The sequence below is a fragment of the Falco rusticolus genome, chromosome 10 (genome assembly GCF_015220075.1).
Source record: "Falco rusticolus isolate bFalRus1 chromosome 10, bFalRus1.pri, whole genome shotgun sequence".
In the NCBI taxonomy this organism is placed as follows: domain Eukaryota; kingdom Metazoa; phylum Chordata; class Aves; order Falconiformes; family Falconidae; genus Falco; species Falco rusticolus.
The window spans coordinates 28335234-28353108 of record NC_051196.1 but is presented as its reverse complement, the minus strand read 5'-3'; the positions used below and the strand labels follow the sequence as shown (position 1 = coordinate 28353108).

Genomic DNA, 17875 nt, shown 5'->3' with positions numbered 1-17875 from the left:
GAATGATTGCAAGAGAAGGATCTGTCTGAGAGGCCATATTTATCCACTTGATGCATATGTGTGTTTACTTACATTTACATAGGGAAAATAGTCTGACACGTTCCTCTTTTACTTCCCCATAGGAGAAGTGCAAGTATCCATTTAGCTAAATAAAATATGGCTGTCTTTGTGATTGCTAACATCTTTTCCTCCTGATCTTTCATTTATAGTGCACTTTTCAATACCAGGATGTTGATCACTAGAATCTTGTTAATTCCCCCGTGGGGAATGGGGCTTTTACTGACTTGCAGCCTTATCAGCAAGGAGACAAATGAAGCTCTTTGTCTTATTGTTTTCTCTTTTATTCAACGAATTACAGGTTTGATGCAAATCCCATTAAACTCCCAGTGTGTGCAGGATCATTTTTCTATTGCAAAGCTGCTCTACTTTTTCCTTCTGTTAGCTGTGAGGAAGAGGTGAGAGCCTCCACCAGCTGTTGTCTGGGCTTGGTGTCATGCTCCTAATGCTCCTTTATCCGCTAGCCAATGTCATTTGCAGAACTCATAATGCCAACATAGCGAAGTCATACTAAAAAGTGGCTTAACATTTTGCCTGCATTTCAGTCCCTGTAAACTGGAGAAAAAAACCCCAACAAACACCTAAACCCCACAGCCCAAAGTACCCAGCAATTTGCTTATGTGGCAGAGGTATTATGGGGCTTCACAGAATGGTGCAAAGGGTAAGATAATTACTGTGCAGACATACAGACGCATGTATACAGGCATGCATTTCTCAGTACGAATGGCACTTTTAACTCTCTTGTACTCTTTATCTGGCAATGATCCTTGCAAGCTGTTTCTTGTAGTCAAACATGCTCTGAAGCATAAAAGAGGCATGTTTCCCTCATGAGATCTTGCCACCGGGACCTCACAGCGTGCTGGAGGAAGGAGGTGCATGTTCTTTTTTTCCCCTGTGCAAACTCTGAATCACCAAGAAGCTTGTTTGCACTGGGGCTTTGTGGTGGCAGGTCCCATATGTTGCCTCTCTTTCTGGCTCTTGCTTTCAAACGAGGTGCTGCGCTGAAACCAGAAGAGGCTTTTTCAGATGACAAAAGGGCAACACCATTTCTGCTGGGATTTGTCCCAGTTTTAGCATGGTGAGGTCGGGACAATAACTGATTCCGCAGCTTAATGATAAAAAGGATAATGCTGTTAGGGTGACTGTTTAAAGGAAAGGTAGTGGGCTTTATCTATCAAGAAGTTTAACCACAGACAGTTCAACTCCTGCAAATCCTCTTACCTCTGGAATACTAGAGATGGTGATGGGTCTTCTCACAGTCCTTCCTAATCCCATCTGTCCTGGTTTCAGCTGGGATAGAGTTAATTTTCTTCTTAGTAGCTGGTGCAGTGCTGCGTTTTGGATTTGGCATGAGAAAAATGTTGATAGATGGGACACTGATGTTTCTAGTTGCTGCTGCGTGGTGTTTATACTAAATCAAAGACTTTTTGGTTGCAGACTTGTGCCCCCCTGGACTGGGTGGCTGTAGGGGGAACGCGGAGCTGGGGGGCGGCACTTCTGCCTGCTGCTACAGCCTGTCGGTGGGAAACCGATAAAGTCAGGTCTCCTTACGTGGTGGCTGCCGATCTGCTGCTGCCACAGGCTGAGTCAGTCTCATTAGCACACCACTTCATTAAGTTTTTCCTTTAATTGCTTCATTGGGTTAAGCATCAGTAAGCATCTAAGGATATTTTTCTATTCAGCAACAGAGAAAGGAGGAGATGTACAATACGTGATGTTTTTCATGGGTTGTCAGTGAGAGATGGGAACACTTCTGCTTTCACATACCAGATTCTGGTTTCTTTCCTCCTATTTATGATTAAAAGAGCAAACATCAATCAATGGCATAACAATGAATGACAGCTACAGGGAATGGACGTGAAGAACAAACATAACTTTTTTGACTTTTTTTTGTTGTTGTTTTAATTCTTAATTTTACCGAAGACCATGAAGATTAATCAGATCCATTGAAACTGCAGTGGCTACATCTTCCAAAATACTGCTTTTTTTCTAATATTAAAAAAAAAGGAATTAGTCTTTGACTGATTCTAAAATTCTTGTCGTTGAAAGACTTAGGAGCTGTAAGCAGTAGTGTAATATTTGCTCTTATCTGTCTGTCACATACATACTCACTTACTCTCAGTTAATTTGTCGCATATTTTGTAATTACCATTAACCATATGAAATCTCTAAATGAAATGCATTGCCGACATGGTCATTTGCAGTTATTCAGTTTCAATTAACCAGATCTTTTTAATAAACCTGAAACTCTCTTTTAATCTTATCTGTAATTTCAGGAACTGCCTTCTAACTTCATCATACTGGATTCTGGGTTCTAGTTCATTAGTTTTGAGCAATTTTTTTTGCCAAATATCATTAGAAATATTGTAAAGTTCCCATAGGTTGTTTTAATTTATATTTTTTATGTGTTAAATTACATTTTTTAACTATTACTTTATCTTCACCCCTCTTTCCTATATTTATCAGTAAAAATATTTCCCAAGTCAATTCATTCTTTACACTAGGTTACAAGGCACTATTTAGTTTCCACATGTGTGCACACACACAAGTTATAGCGTGACATTCTTGCCTGGAAAATGGGTTTGTTGGTCAAAGAGCTTTTTACGCATAGTATGGCTGTTCACATGATCTGCCTTTGGGAAATGAAAGGCAGCAGGTTTCCTTGACTTTATCAATTTCTCTTATCTGTACGTGAGACTGTTGCAGTGGCTTTTCACCATCCTGAGCAGGTAAAAATTGCTGTCCTTGTAGCTGAGGTTGCAGACAGTATTGCCCCTGTCCTGCCTCTCTGTTCATATGACAGAGGAGGCAGAGAAGGGGATGGATGCCTGGACCCTGCCAGCCCCAGTGAGAGACAGATACTCTCAAAGTAGCATTTCTTTTTTTCTGTCCTGGACCATGTCTCATTTCTGTTCGTTGCCCAGTTATTAAGCTGGTTGCACTGATGGTTTGTTCTGGTATGGGCTGTGAAGTGAGGCAAGTCTGGGTAGGGGCTACCTCCCAGCGCCTGCACTGGGGGAGAGGAGCTGGGTGTTTGACTCACAGCATCCTCAGGAATGGCTCTCTCTGCTCCTGGCTCTTTCAAAATAACTTATTCCTGATAAACTTTCTCAAAGACTAATTATATTTTGTTTAATGCAATTTTTTTAACATAGATGCACTTTGCATGCAACTGTATGGTTTGTGCCTCCTTAAAGATCAGGCTGCATTTTATGCTTGCTCAGTTATTAAAGGCTAAAAAAGCGCACACCGTTTAGTACTGTGCCTTTCAGTTCTGAAGTACAATTGTTTATATTTTGTAACATTTGGGAAGTCTTTCACGAGCAGATAAGGTAACATCAAAGTCTTAATAGTTTATTTTACAAGGATATTTTTGAGTCTTTCTAATCTTCTTGCATGATTGCTTATCTTCTCCACTCAACTTGTTGAATGAAAGGATAATCTTCCTTTTGGATTAGTTTTGGAATTTTAGACCAAAAAGTCCACAGTGGTTTATATATGAGAGTATTTTATTGTTGCTCATGGTGCCTCTGTTTGAAGTTCAGTGTTACAAAGTACACACTAGATCAGTTTTTCATTTTGCTTAGCTGATAGCATTAAATGAAAGTCCTTAAAAAGAGTCAGTAAGTTAAATCAACATAAATATATATAATAATTTTTCTGCCTTTCTTCTAGAAATCAAGGTACAAGCAAAAAATGTTCAGAACCTACAGTGAATCAGTTGCAAAATTTTCTGAGATGATTGAGGTTGTCTGGGCTGAGACATCCATTAAGAAATGTGCAGAACTGTGTGAAAACCTAAATCAAACCTCCAGTCATACATGCTCAGACTATGGTAAATAAAAGATGGTTCAAACCAGGCTGTTATTCAGGGTCATGGTTTTTATTACCCTGAAATTAAAATGCCTAGAAATGTATTTGACAAAAGAAACTAGTGATATTATACAAGGGGCTGTGGCTTTAAAAACGTTCACATTTTCACATGTGCAAGCCAGTCTTGAGAGGTGGCAACAATATCTGAACATATCTAAAATGTCTTTACAGATTCCACTAGATATACATTTTATTCTATCAGTGTTTTCAAGGAACTGTTAACAATGCAGTATAATCAAGTTCCTTAATTTAAGATGGATACATACAGAAAAAACCAGCTCATGGGGAAAAGACCTTTAAAACTAGTAATTGTAGGTATGTTTTGCTCATGAAAATAACCAATTGGCAAGCACATTTATAAAGACAATATGTGCAATTAGATTTGCAATTATGCATTTTGTTTATTGGCAAACATTCCTTCTCCAGTTTGAAACAAAGAAGAAAATGCAATGAGTAGCTTTCAGATGACACTAAATGTTACATGTAAATGTGTTTTAGCAAATCTACCCCAAGCAAGTCTAATAGAAACTGCTGATTTTCATAAAGGGAAATAACATTTGGTTAAAGTTTAATGTTAAGGAAATGAACTGTCACAAAGTATAAGGCTTGAACAGACTGAGAAGGGATGACAGCAATGCCAGTTTCAGACCCAAATGCTGCTCAAGTGCCATGGTAACACTCATGCATTATTTATTTCCATGACTAAATATAAGCATTACTTTTGCTATCCCAAACTGAACCACAGCTGGGAATTAAAGTTTTCTCTCGGTAAAACTCATCAGTCTTACTTGATCTATCAATCTTGCCAGGCAGGCTTTTCAATTAGCCAGGCAGCCATTTGATCCACTTGCACCAGCACAGCTGTGGTGGGGGGTGCAAAGAGCCCCCAGGGGCTTGCACCACCCACCACCCCATCCAGCTGCTACGGGAGAGAAAGGGCCCGTATTTTCATCATGACGAGTGCACTATTGGCCCTATGCGTGGGTGCAGCACGTTCAGAAGAGAAGGAACAAGCTGCCAGGAAAATGTTTTAGTTGGTGACACCTGTCCAGGTCTAAGGGATGGTGCTGCAGAGAAACTGGCAGAAAATGTGCTGATGGCCAAGCGCGTAGCCCTGACAGCCTGCAGGGCAGCAATGCTGCCCCCTCCTTCTGTATTAAAGTTTTGGATCTTAGGTCAACTTCTGCAGTAAAAGATTAATTGCAGGCTGTTACTTGACATCCCAAGTTGGCAGCATGTGTTCGGGCTGGAGACGGGAGGAAAGCTCCCAGGACAGAAGATAAAGACCGACATGTCCGCTAGTGTGAACTGGCATGGTTCAGCTGCAGGGAATGAAATTCTGCCAGTTTAGATTTACTAAGACTCCAACCAAAAGCTCATAATAAAGTTACAATGAGCAGACACCAGTTTCTCCAGAAAAAAAACCTCAAAACGAGTGTTGTTGAGAGAGAGTGAAACAAAGGCCTCAGACTTGCTCATCTGTCATTCAAGGAATGAGGACTTGTGACGGCCATCGCCTGGGCACATGGCAAACGTTACTACATGAGTAAGGCCATTAATTTATCGTGTCACTACGGAACAGCTTTAGATTGGGTTCACAGTTGAGGCTCTTGATGAGTCAGGGCTGTAGCAGTTTAGTGCTCGTGGTCCAAAATTACCAAGAAATTTGCAGGAGAGAAACAAATCCTTCCCTCTCTCTAACCCGAGGGACGGACGGGCTCCCTGGAGGAACACGGACAGGGTGCGGGAGTGTGGGACCCCTGTTAAGGACGATGCAGCTTCCCAGCCAGGCGTGAGATTTTGCTGCTGCCAGAAGCCCTGGAGATGTCTCTGGAGCAGGTTTGCTCCTTGCCCTGTTGATTGCACCTTATGGCCCTGCCTAAAACCTCCCAAGTCTATAGGGGAATGGGAAAATACTGAATCCTCCACCTGTACGTTGCAAAAGCTTCCTTCAAAATGTAATAAACAAGCTCTTGGAGGACCCTGTCAGAGGTAGGCATCCAAACCCCACTGAAAATTCATTAAGAGTTGGGCTTCCTTAAGCTCTTCTGAAAAGCCCAATGCACACAAGTGATTTCTGAAGCATGAAATCGATGCTCAGTTCTGCGATAGTGCCAAGAGCAGAGTACACTGCCAACTTCTCACTCCTGCTTCAAGCTCTGGCACTCTAAAGGGACAGGTAATAGTTACAGCAAGGCTAGTTACAATTTAAAAATTACTTTCCTTGCCATTCTTTTGGCCACAGTTTGTTATAGAAGAGAAGACTCTTTGAACTTGAGCATTCAAGGAGTCATCCTTAATGACCACAATTTGAATTTCAATACGCAAAGACAGATGGCAAGTTTAGTTTGTCCATAAATTGTACATGGAATCCTTCTATCTAATTTCCTGTTGTTTCCCAAAATGTATGGAAAAGGATCACAGGTAATTACCAGGATGACTGGTCATTAGCTGAGGCACAAAGTGGCCGAAAACTGCATGCACGCGAACTACCCGTGCTATGTGGCAATCCTTGGTTAGTCTTTCAAAGAAAAAACCAGTATTGCCTATTTTTGGGAAAATTAATTGTGGTTTGGATTTGTGCAAAGAGTACGAAAGGCTTCAGCCTTCTGATGTGTATTTTGCAAAGAACTGGGCTGGATGCAGCCTGGGCTACTGTGCGCCACCCTCTTGCCATGGAAGAGCTCTGTCCTGGCGGGTGGGAGCTGGAAGGGCTGGGAAGCGGCACGTCGGTGTGCTTCAGAGGGTGATCCCAGTTACCTTAAGAGTCACGCATAAGAGTCCTGTATACAAAGATATACACATTTTTAATACAATGATGGAAGTTTCAGCAAATGGTTTGTTATGGGTTACGGAGTACATGGGTTGTGCAGGAATTCCTCAGCACGCTACATTTTATAACTTACAACCTTTTAGCTTAGTGCTTTTTACCACCCAGGTTCATGTATTGTTAGTACTGATGTAACATTTTTAACATGTTGTAAACTACTTATTGAAAGAATGTTAACATACAGTGAGATAGATGTGTCTGGCCACAAGTAACGACAAAGTTATATTTGAATTAATCTAACATTTGAATATCAGGAAGGAAACAAAAGCACTGCTGATAAGGCTTGTTAATGTTGGGCAATGCATGTTTTTCGAGTTGTCTTTGTTGGTTTTGTTTACGAATGAGTGCTCTCTGTACATTTATGCCTGTGCTTTCCTCCCCCTCTCTGCTCCTGCTAATCAATGTGTATATCCACCATTTAGGACAACTGAAGAATCCCCAGAGCCAGCTGAGCCTTGGCAAGCAAAGTCACCTGTGTTAATGAATACTCATTTGAAATAATTTACATGAGAGATGCAATTTACAATATTTTCTGTGTAAATTGCATGAAAATCAAGGATAATTGGGCGTTAAGTCATTCTTCTTAGTTCCTCAGGGAAGTCGCTGCATGGGAAAGGTCTGTAAATTCCACCCAATATAGCCAGATGCTCAATTTACAGCAGCTTTGTTAGAAAACTTGTTAAACTTTAGGTTACAGTAAACAAATATTTTTATTGACACATTCTACAGTCGAAACCCCTGACTTTTTGCATTGCTTTTGAGTGTCCTGACATAAAATGGAAATTAACCCTTTGGTAAACTTTTCCTGTTTTAGTCTGCACCTGTGCTGGAATTTGCTCCTCAATACTGAAAAATATTGAACAACAGCAATATTTACAGCCCTCGGGAGGTGTAAGCACGTGGAATGAATTTCTGACCATGAATGAGTTCTATTTCTGACCAAGACCCTGGGAAGTCTGAGAAATCATTTAGCCTTTGAGAATCCTTTCCCATTTGTATAGCAGGCTGGCTGGTGCAGTTTAGCAAGACTAGGAAACACTGTGGCTGAACCCAGAGAAGTCCTCTTAAAGCTTCAGTAAGGCTTTAACTGTATCATCAGTGCAAATGCAATTAATAAATGGTGACACACAAAGTCAGGTCACAAGTGACTCAGTTTAAGGTCCCTGCAGTTTCTGGGCACTTAGCAGAAGTTTACAACATCTATATTCTACACAGCGCCTTTTGGTACATGGTGTTACAGAGACACGCGAACAGTTCTGATCACTTCTTGAGCAGGGGACCTGTCACTTGCATTTTACCACTCTGAAAGTGTTCATAATATTTTTAGTTCAATACTGAAATACAAATTCCAGATTTGTTTGCATGCCATAAAAAGAATGACTCGCTGTCCTGGTGTCTGCCTTACTTGAATCAGTCTTTGTTTTATAATGGCTGTTTTGAATTTCCACCTTCTTGGGCTGCCTTTTCAAAAAAGTGACATGCGGGTTTTCACACATGAACCGAATGTTTCCAATTGCATGTGCAGGAGGCTGATTGATGCAGTTTTTTGTCTCAGCTCTAGTTAAGGAGTGTCAGAAAGTACATCTTTTTACTTAGCTATCTCTTGTGATACTTTGGTGTGCAGGTACTGTGATTCAGTCGTCTTTCTTTCCTAGTAATTTGTCTTGCTTCTAAGGGCTGATAACTTGCTTTAGCCTTCTAGTGCCTTAAAAAGCACAACTCGTCTCCCACCGTCTCCATCCAAAGGGATTCCTGTGTTGAGAGAATGACATGGAGAAGAAAATCCACTCTTTACACCTTCCCTGTTCAATAGCTCCAGGGTGCAGGACGTTGTGAGAGGTTTGGCTTTTCCCTACCTGCAGTTCGTGCTGTGATGGAGAATGGTATTTGTTTTCATATTAATTCATTTTATGCAGGTGCCCAGTTCTAGTAAATGTTCGTGCAAATTTGCCCTTGCAACTGCATGATGAAATGTAAATCCAGCCCCCAAATCTACTGATTATATAAGGCAGCACTTGCATTGCACTTACTGCATTGTAAACTGGCACTATTTGGTATCTTTTCCCAATGCCATCTGCAAATACTATAATTAGAATATATACTATAATTAGAATATATACTTTCTTCTACCTCATTTAACAGCAACAAAAAATTTTCAGGTGTAAATTTTCAGTAGACATGCAGCAATAAATACTTAAATATACATTGAGTCAAGATAAGAATTCGCCTTGCAGATACATTGTTAACACAGACATCAAATTAGCTTGACATTGGCTCAGTAATGGGTATTTAGGGCAAAACAATGGAAAATAAATTTCACTAGAATCAATCAGTATTGGAATATCTATAAATATATACATTGAAGTCTAATTTGGTAACAACTTGTTTAAAATTGTGATGTAATGTAAAGAAGTTTCTATTTGCATTTTCAAGTGAAACTTCTTTACATTTGGGTGTCAACTGAAACAGCTGATGTTTTTCTTGCAGTGTGATAATAATAAATTATTTATTTAAATACACTGTAATAGCAGCCAGCATCATGTTACAGCACTGATGAGGCATACTGCAGTCTGAGTGCTAACAGTAACCCCAAACCCTCTTCCTAGACAACATTTCCAGAGACAGGTTTAGGTTCCTACAGAATGTTCTTCTCAAAAATTTCAGATACTGTTAATTATTGACCCTGGCTTCAATATTTCCCTGGGCACCGTTAATACTTTCCTCGTCAAGTTCCTTTGTGAGCATACAACAGGCCAAACATCCATTTATGGTACTGTTTCTACATTTTTTTCTGCTAAATCTTACAGCTTGATGTGGGCAATTTAAGTCTTGAGATAACCTTTAGCAGGCTCGTCTTCACTGCTTGGACAATGCTGCCTTACCCCAGAAGATGGTGATTGTGCCAGCAGTGGTGGTAGTTCCTGTTTTGAAGCATCTTTTGGAGGAATTATTCAATGTGCTGTGGGGTTTAGCTGGGCCAGCCCCAGTGGCAACCACATATGCCGTGCAGCGAAATCCACCTGCGTGAACAACACAGTTCAGTCCAAACGCACAGATGAATGTGAACGGGTCTTTCATGTGCACATGGTGTAACCCCGATGCAGCCGTGGCCGAGGTCTGAGTCTTTGGCGCTGCTGTGCTGCCTACTCACGGCTCGATAAAAACTACGGTGGCATATTTTGGGACCTACTCTGGCATTAATGTTCGTGTGCTGGCTCAGATGGGAAATATCAAACGGACAGTCAGGGAGACTGCAATTGCACAGGCTATATTGCTCCGGCTCTGCCATAGCCAGATCAGAGCGAGCTGCCGGTCCCAGAGCTGTGCTTTGATACACTGCAGGCTCTGATAAATTACCTATAGGAAAAGGGAGGATGGATGGTGACCTTGTGACCCACCACTCAGTCCTGCTTAATCCCTCCAGCCGTGTTCTGCAGATGCAGGAAGGTCCCTTGATGTATGTCTTCAGGAGAGCGAGGATGAAAAAGTTGCTTAAATGCTTGTAACTGTCACAGAAATACAAAGCAAGCAGAATGGATGTTGGGTTTTTCAATAGTGAATGTTACCCTGGATTCCCTTTGCTTGCAGATTCAGTCAGCATATATTTATTTCTATCTTAACATTCACTGTGTTGACAGTAATTTTGTTAGGGACAAAATATTACAATCAGAACCAGAGTTTCCAGTAAAAGGATGCATTCCATTTGCAGCTTCCCCAGCCCCCATCTTCTCTGCCTTTCACCATCTTGGTCTACACGAAGCGAAATTATTTGAATGAATCATGCAGAAGCAAGGTAATTTCAGTGCCTGATACTGCAATATTACTGTGCAAAATGACATGTTAGCCTGGTTAATAGATTATTTATTTTCATTAAATATTGATTATCAGTGGCTTATGCTGGCAGGCAGTTTCCTGTTTACTGTGCAAGTAGCTATATGCCTCCATTCTGTTATGGTAGGGTTTTTTTTTCAAGTTAACTGTTCAGTCTCATGAATTTTCATGTTTTGGCACTAACTGACATCTGCATAGCAATCCTGCCAATAAGTTATATGTGCATTTCAATAATGCATTTTTATACCTAATGTATTCAAAAACCCCTGGAGCGAATGAGGATGTTTTGTCCGAGAGCCCTGCCCTCACTTCACCAGGTAAGCTACCTCAGAAGGCTAGCCCTGATTTTACGAAGGTTTACCGAAATCCTGTGACCCAACACAACGCTCCTCTGCCTGAAGCCTGGCGGCGCTGGCCATTGCTGTCTTGCTGGCACATTAGGAACAAACACACAGAAGAAAATTAACAGCAGAGAAAAGTATCTGAGAAGTCTTCATTCCTGCAGAATTCATTCACTCCGGATTGATTGGCACAATGATAAGGGTGCGGAATGGTGAATGGTGAAAGAAGAGAATTTCTGAGCAGTTTTGTGCTGTGCATCCAGTGTATGGTTTTGCATCAGCACCAGCTGTAGTTGTTGCCACAGTTGTAAGGCAACTATATACCAAGACTTTTAAGACTATTCAAATCCCTGCACTGTGAAAGAAGTAAGTTCAGAATCAACCTCTTTTTTTCTTCTTCCAAAATTAAATATGGCTGGCCTAACATTCCAAGGCAGCACTACAAGTCTGGCTTTGCAAAAGGGAAAGTAAGGGATTTCAAGGCTTGCAGTAACATGGGTAAAACCCCACACCACTACTTAAAAGAATGACACTCTCTTATTTTTGCTCATTATCTGTTGCATTTCCTTGCAGCTAGAACTAGTCAAGATTCAGAATTTCCATTGCAAAAATCGGAATGAAATGTCAAAAATTTATCTCACACCAAAACAAAATTAGACATAGGAATACCAAAAAGCTTTCCGTGGAGATACTGTGTTTGAAATACTGCATTCCAGTGACCTCAAAGTACTTGATAAGGTCAGAACACTTTATTGTGATGTTATCGTTTCTAAACTCCTCTGAAAAGTCAAAACAAGAGTGGAAAAATGTTGGCATCTTGACCTTAGGGAGACAAAATGTTATGGGAGCTTTTCATAAAAAAATATTGATGAATCATTTACATTTTGAGAAAGTAATTGCAGGGTGATCAAATGAGAAACTTTTTTTGTCAGGAAATGCTTGACTAGTACCAGCTCCATCTGTTCAAGGAAATAACTTCCACAGAAAATCCTGCTTCCTTAAAATGGCCTCTGCAGTTCTCTTGTTCTTTAACTTGGTAAATCTCGGAGATGTTTGTCAAATTCCGCCTGTAGACTGCGATGAAATAATATCATGGACATGGGGGATGACATGCTGCAAATATAATAAGGTGAATGCAACTTCTTTTTAAAATGTCAGGATGGCATTTTGAAAAAAAACGTGATACCTTCCTTTTCAGTTAAAATGCGTAGCAATGACTCCTGTTTGCAGAGCCCTAAAAGCAAACGAGCTCATTGTAGGACAATACACTGATAGTTATTATGAGATTAGTATATAACAATAATCCACTTAAATTATTGACAGCAGGCTAGTACTTCAAAGTGACCCTTGACTCTTATCTTCGGAAGGAATAATAGCAATAGCATTGTCATTAGAAGGGAAATAATTTGAATTTCAATGAGAGCTTATTAAAAAGGTTTTATACAGTTTGGAATACAAACAAACATGCGCAGCATTTCCTTCTAGGGAGTGCAAATGGTCAGCAGACCCCCAGGGAAATGAAAGGACTCCTGTCAAAACAATGAGAGCACACATTTGCATCGGTATTGAAAACCTGGTAAACAAGTTTTTTGCTAGGGATAGTGTTGGGTTGAAAACCTGAACAATGAGATTTTCTGGCACATTCTTGGAACGTATTGCACACATGGGAATTAAAATGTATTTTCTCTTTGAACCATAGCATGTGTAAGGGATTTATGTTGTTCAAAGTGAAAACGTAAGTGGACGTTAATATCCTAATTCATCAAAGAATAAGCACAGGCTTAAATCCACCTTTACTTAGCAAAGCTCTTAGGAATGTGTTTACCTGCAAGAATACGCTGGTGGCTAATGAAATCAGCAGTATGTGTTTACAGGGACTAGAAGGGATTAGAAGAAATGTCTAAACTTGTTGAAAAGACATCTAAAGTGGCTCTGTAATTTCTTTCCTGCTGCAAATGTCTTTGAAACCAAAATAAGCGCGCTCTGTTTTTTTTCCGGGTTTAGAACATACTTGATGCTTTCAGCATTAGTATTTTTATGGTGCTTGAGATTGTGAAATACGTTTCTGTGCTGAATGCACGCTTCTATACAAGATGAAGCAGGCTGGGTGTCTTAACTTCTCTAGCTTTCGACCGGCGATGAAATCTAACAAATGGTACTGTGGAAGTGGTATTAACCGGGTTCTTGGGTCTGGACAATATATTTCACAAAAATACATTACTTGGCAATTTTGCAGTGAGGAACCGATACTTTGTAATATGCGACTTCTGTGTTGATTTAGGGTCATATTATCCTAGCGGGTGGGCTTGTCTGGGACTGTTCTTCTCATTTCTGGCGTATTTGGGTTGCATGGGTGTGGAAGTTTTTGTTGTTTCTAGCTGCGGCTGTTCTATTTTATGCATTCCGTGAAAAGGAGAGGGAAGTGTAAAATAATAAAGTAGTCTCTGAGGTAAGGACTGCAGACTTGTCTCCTTCATCCTTGAATTAGCCCTTCAGCTAGAGAGTCTTACACTCTATCTCTGTAATCCACTCCATCAATTAATATTTCGCAAAGCCTTGCAAAGCATAATCACCTCTTCAAGCAAGAATCGAAAGCACTACGCTGTTACCACAGCAAAGCAGCCACCATCATTACTGGCTGCTCCTAGAAGAAAGGAGCTGCATGTTTAAATGAGAAAGGGGTCAGCTTTATCGTAGGTGAGTTTTGTAGTCATTAAACAACTAAATAAAATGGGGCATCACTTCCATGTCGCCCTGCGCCGGGCACAGTGGCGAGCCGTGCTCCCTTTGCTCCTTGGTGAGCCTCTGCTCTGCCTTCCTCCTCGCTGCCCCCTGACCCGTCGTGATGTCGTGATTTCCATGGCACGGGAATTCTTGAAGTCATCTATGTGGCTGACCTCCTCAGGCTGCCTATATTTTTAATGCTATTAAAAGATGTTGTGAAGACACGACCGGTCCCTCTTTCAGGACGCAGTATTTATAGCGCACCACTAACAGGTAACCCATGGGGAGCCCCCGGAGCCCCCTCTCCCGGGCTCGCTGGTGCACTTGGCCCTATCTGCTGGCACTTGGAGGAGGGCTCGGGAGATGCAGAAGGCAACCCCGGGGCCGGGGCCGGCCCGACTCTGCCCTCCCCGCCCCCGCACATTGCCTAGCAAACGCAGCACAGCCGGGGTGCCCGCACCGCACCGCTCCGCACCGCTCCGCACCGGCTGGGGTTGCGGCCGCGGGGCTGGGGCCGTGCCACCCGCAGGCCGGCGGGCGCCTGAAGGGCGTTCGGGAAAAGCCCCCTCCCCCGGGGGAAAGCCCGGTGGGGAGCGCACGGCCCGGGCACGGCGGTGCGGCCCCCAGGCGCCCCTCCCGCGGGCACGGCACGGGGGGCGCCCGGCCGCTCCGCGCTGCCGCAGGGGAGCGGAGCCCCCCCGGGGCGGGGGCCGGGGGGCTCGGAGGGAGGCGCGGGGCGGGCGCTGCCGGCGGCCCTTCCCCCGGGCCGGCCCGCCGCGGGGCCGGGGCGCTCCGCGGGGCGGTGCGGTGCGGAGCGGGGCGCGGCTGCGGCGGCTGCTGCGCGCCATGCGGGCTGCCTGAGCGGCGCCGGCCGCCGCCAACTTCGGGGGAAGGATGGCCTCCAATTTCAACGACATCGTGAAGCAGGGCTACGTGCGCATCCGGAGCCGGCGGCTGGGGGTGAGTGCTGGCCCCCTCCCGGGCTCGCCCGAGGGGCACCTGCCTTTGGGCTTTTTATATATATATATATGTGTGTGTGTGTGTTGTTGTTGTGTGTTTTATTGTTGTTGTTTGTTTGCTTGGGTTGGTTTTTTGTTATTTCAGTTTTTTTTTTTTTCTTCCACTCCTTTGTTTTCTTTTTGCCAACTGAGCTCAGTGGGTGTCTCCACAGGGGAGACACGAAACAAAAAAAATTGGGGTGAGGGGGAGAAGGATAAATGTAGCTAAATGCGCATATATATATATATATGCATTATATGTGTGTGTGTGTAGAAAAATATTTTTTCTTTCTCTCTCCCGCTGGGAGAGGGGGATGCTGCCTGCCCGGAGGGCTGGGCTGCCCCCCCCGCCCGGCACTGCCCTTCCCGAGCCGGGCAGCCGCCGCCAACTTCGGGCCGGCGCGGCGGGGCTGCGCGGCGAGAGCGGGGCAGCGGCCGGGGGCCGGGCTGGCCGGAGGGGGCCGGGGGTGCCCGCGGGGCCGGGGGAGCGGGCAGCGCTGGGGGCTGGGAGTGCGCTGTGGCTGCTGAAGTGCGGCGGTGCCCGGCAGCGGGCTGCTGCACGTCGGGGCTTGGAGGGTTACGTAGAACGGGTGAGGACCCTGCGGTGTCTGTAGGGCTTTTGAGTTCACCCGAGTGGCGCAAAAGGAAAAGCCCCAAAGCCCCCTTTAGCTCCTTATTTAATTTTAAACTTGTTTTATGGCTGTTCTGCTGCTGCCACGGCGCGTTCCCCGTTGCAGGGGCAGGTACCAGCCGGCTGGGCTGTGCGCTCCCCACGCGTGGGCTGGTCCCGCCGCGCGTGGGCGGTCGCTGTCCCCTGCCCGGAGCCGCGGTGGGACCTGCGCGCCCCACGCCTGCTGCGCACCCCTGGGAGCCAGCCAGGCCAGGGAGGGAGGCTTTGTGTGCATGAAATGTTTTAATAGATATATCTGCCTCTCAGGACGGGAAAGGGACCACTTTCTTGGGTTTACTGAGAACTGATGGGTTGGCAATTCTGAATTGTCCGTAGCGTGAGTTTTATTACGGGGGGGTGCACGCAGTCATCTGAAAGCTTTTGCTGGCTCAGTACAATTATAGTTTCCTTCTCTTGTATCCGTCTTCAGTGGCTTCTCTGCAGTTTTGGTAACTTGCATCTCTCTGACTTACTTGGAAACTGGAAAGCATTTTAAAGTATTCCAGCAGGCTATTTTTCTCGTACCTGGACTTGCAGGCATAGTTCATTCTTTAAGAACTGCATGATTCTGTGACAGATGGAAATAACATTATGACAGAACTTGTAGTAAATTCGGCAGAATTAGTGTTTTGCAACTATCCTTTCATTGCCGAATGTATATTAGTATTCAGTTTGTTCCAGCATAAATGAAGGGTAAGATTAAACTTCAACACATCTTTCCGTACTGTAACAGTGAAACCCAATGGGCACGTAGATAAGGCGCAGTGAACTCTGAGAGAGGTGTGAATTCTGTTCGTGCCTGTGCCTTGCCTTTATTAAGGCTTTCCAAAACACTTTGAGGGGGTGGGGTGGAGCAAAAGAGTTCTATGCTTTCTCAGTAGACATGCATTTTACAGCTGGATGCAAAAATACGGGGAGAAATGGAGTATGACAGTGAGGCCGTCGAAATGGAATAAATGTTAAATGTTTTCTTTGAAAAGATGGTTTCTTTATTTGGTTGTGCTCCTTCTGATCCCAAAGATTTATATCGTTATCAATGGAAAGCGTGAAAGGGGTGATGGAAAGTGCTTTTGTGGAGAAGTCCAAGTAAAGTCCTAGAGAGTTCCCATGGTCTTAGATTTGTTAAAGTGTCTTCATTTGTTCGGATTTCATTGCCCTGAGGCGCCCTTGACTCTGGGTGTGCTGTCCCCACGGCTTTCCAGTGCTGTGGAGGACATCAGGAGGGATGGGAGTAACTGCTGTGGTCTGCCTGTTGCTGCTTTAGATCTGGTGACAGAGGCCTGTGCTGAGAGGGAGAGTTGACCTAATCAAATCTTGCTGCTCTGTTTGTTTGGAAAGAAGTAGTTTCATCAGGAGTAATGCTTTTCTCTCCTTGTAGTTTTCAGTTAGAGTATTGGCCCACTGCTTAAGAACAGATGGTTGAAACCTGGCTGCAGATTTCTTCCTGTAACTTGTGTTTTCTGTAAGCTGCTTAAAAGCCCAGTGCCCTGATTGACAACACCTGAGCAGAAATGGACAATGATGATTAACCCGAGTTCTTTAAATGCAGGACAAGCTTGTGTTGCTTGCAGCAGCAGCGTAGCTGTTAGCACCCATTCCTTGGTGTGCAGCCCTAGCTAACGTGTCCTTTGTGCATTCCCCTCCTTGCTGCAGGTGTGTGGGTGCAGGGCTGGTGCTGAAGCTGGCTGAGCACCTGGGGCTGCCGCCTGGCTTTAGCAAGAGCTTGAATTCAGTCTTACTCAGTGGCTAATGTGAGCTTGGCTTCTTCAGGGGGGAAGGAACTATGCAAAGGGCTTGTTTTTTAGTAGCTATGTTGGTGAGGGCTGTTGGACACCCAGGAGCTGGAGGTGGGAAGGTGAAAAAACCCCCAAACTTTGGACCTTAAAATACTAACTTTCAAAGAACTTCCCCATACCGTGAAAACATGAGGAAGGCCAAGCCTACTCCAGCCCCTTGCAGGACTCCTGTTTAGTTCAGAGGGATTTCAATAGTGTGTGTGGTGAGATGTAAGTGGGAGTTATCAAAATACATTCCAATATTATGGTGGCACAGCTGTAATCAGTGCATTGTCTTTTCAGGCTGAATTCAGCTCCTGGGTTTTTCTCTCTAATGCTATGGTAATTCCATCACCAAGGGAACTAGGAGCAGACCTTGTATCTACAGATTATCTCAAGACATGACTTTTCTGAATATCTGGGGTGCAGGTGCTACATTTGAAAAGCAAGGGGTGTGGAGAAGCAGCTTGCTGAGACCCAAACCTCTTTTAAAAGGAAAATGACAATTCTGATAGGCCCCACTTTGTAATTTCAAGACTGAATTTAGGCTAATTAGTTTTGTACCTGGACTGTTTTTGTGCACTTCAAATATGTAAATTTAATTTAATATTATTTAATAGAATAGTTTCCATAGCAACATTTGTATCACATGTATCTTCTGCAGCGCCAAATATATTCAGGAGAAAGCGTGCTCTTCCTTATTTGCCCATCCTTATAGGGAAAAAAATAATTCCCTCAGCCAACGGTCTCTCTCTGTTATGTCATTAGCAGTAACA

General features: G+C 43.6%; 1 protein-coding gene across 2 annotated transcripts in view; it reads left to right on the top strand.

Moving 5' to 3' along the window:
* The first annotated feature begins 14115 nt into the window (after positions 1 to 14115).
* Positions 14116 to 17875, top strand: part of DOK5 (docking protein 5) — a 45486-nt gene continuing 41726 nt past the window's right edge. The window contains exon 1 of one of the 2 annotated variants that reach the window (XM_037402834.1): positions 14116 to 14616. In XM_037402834.1, coding sequence (XP_037258731.1) covers positions 14551 to 14616 — 66 coding nt within the window. In that variant the 5' untranslated portion in view covers positions 14116 to 14550. The remainder of the gene's footprint in view (positions 14617 to 17875) is intronic. The other variant, XM_037402835.1, reaches the window with a different exon arrangement.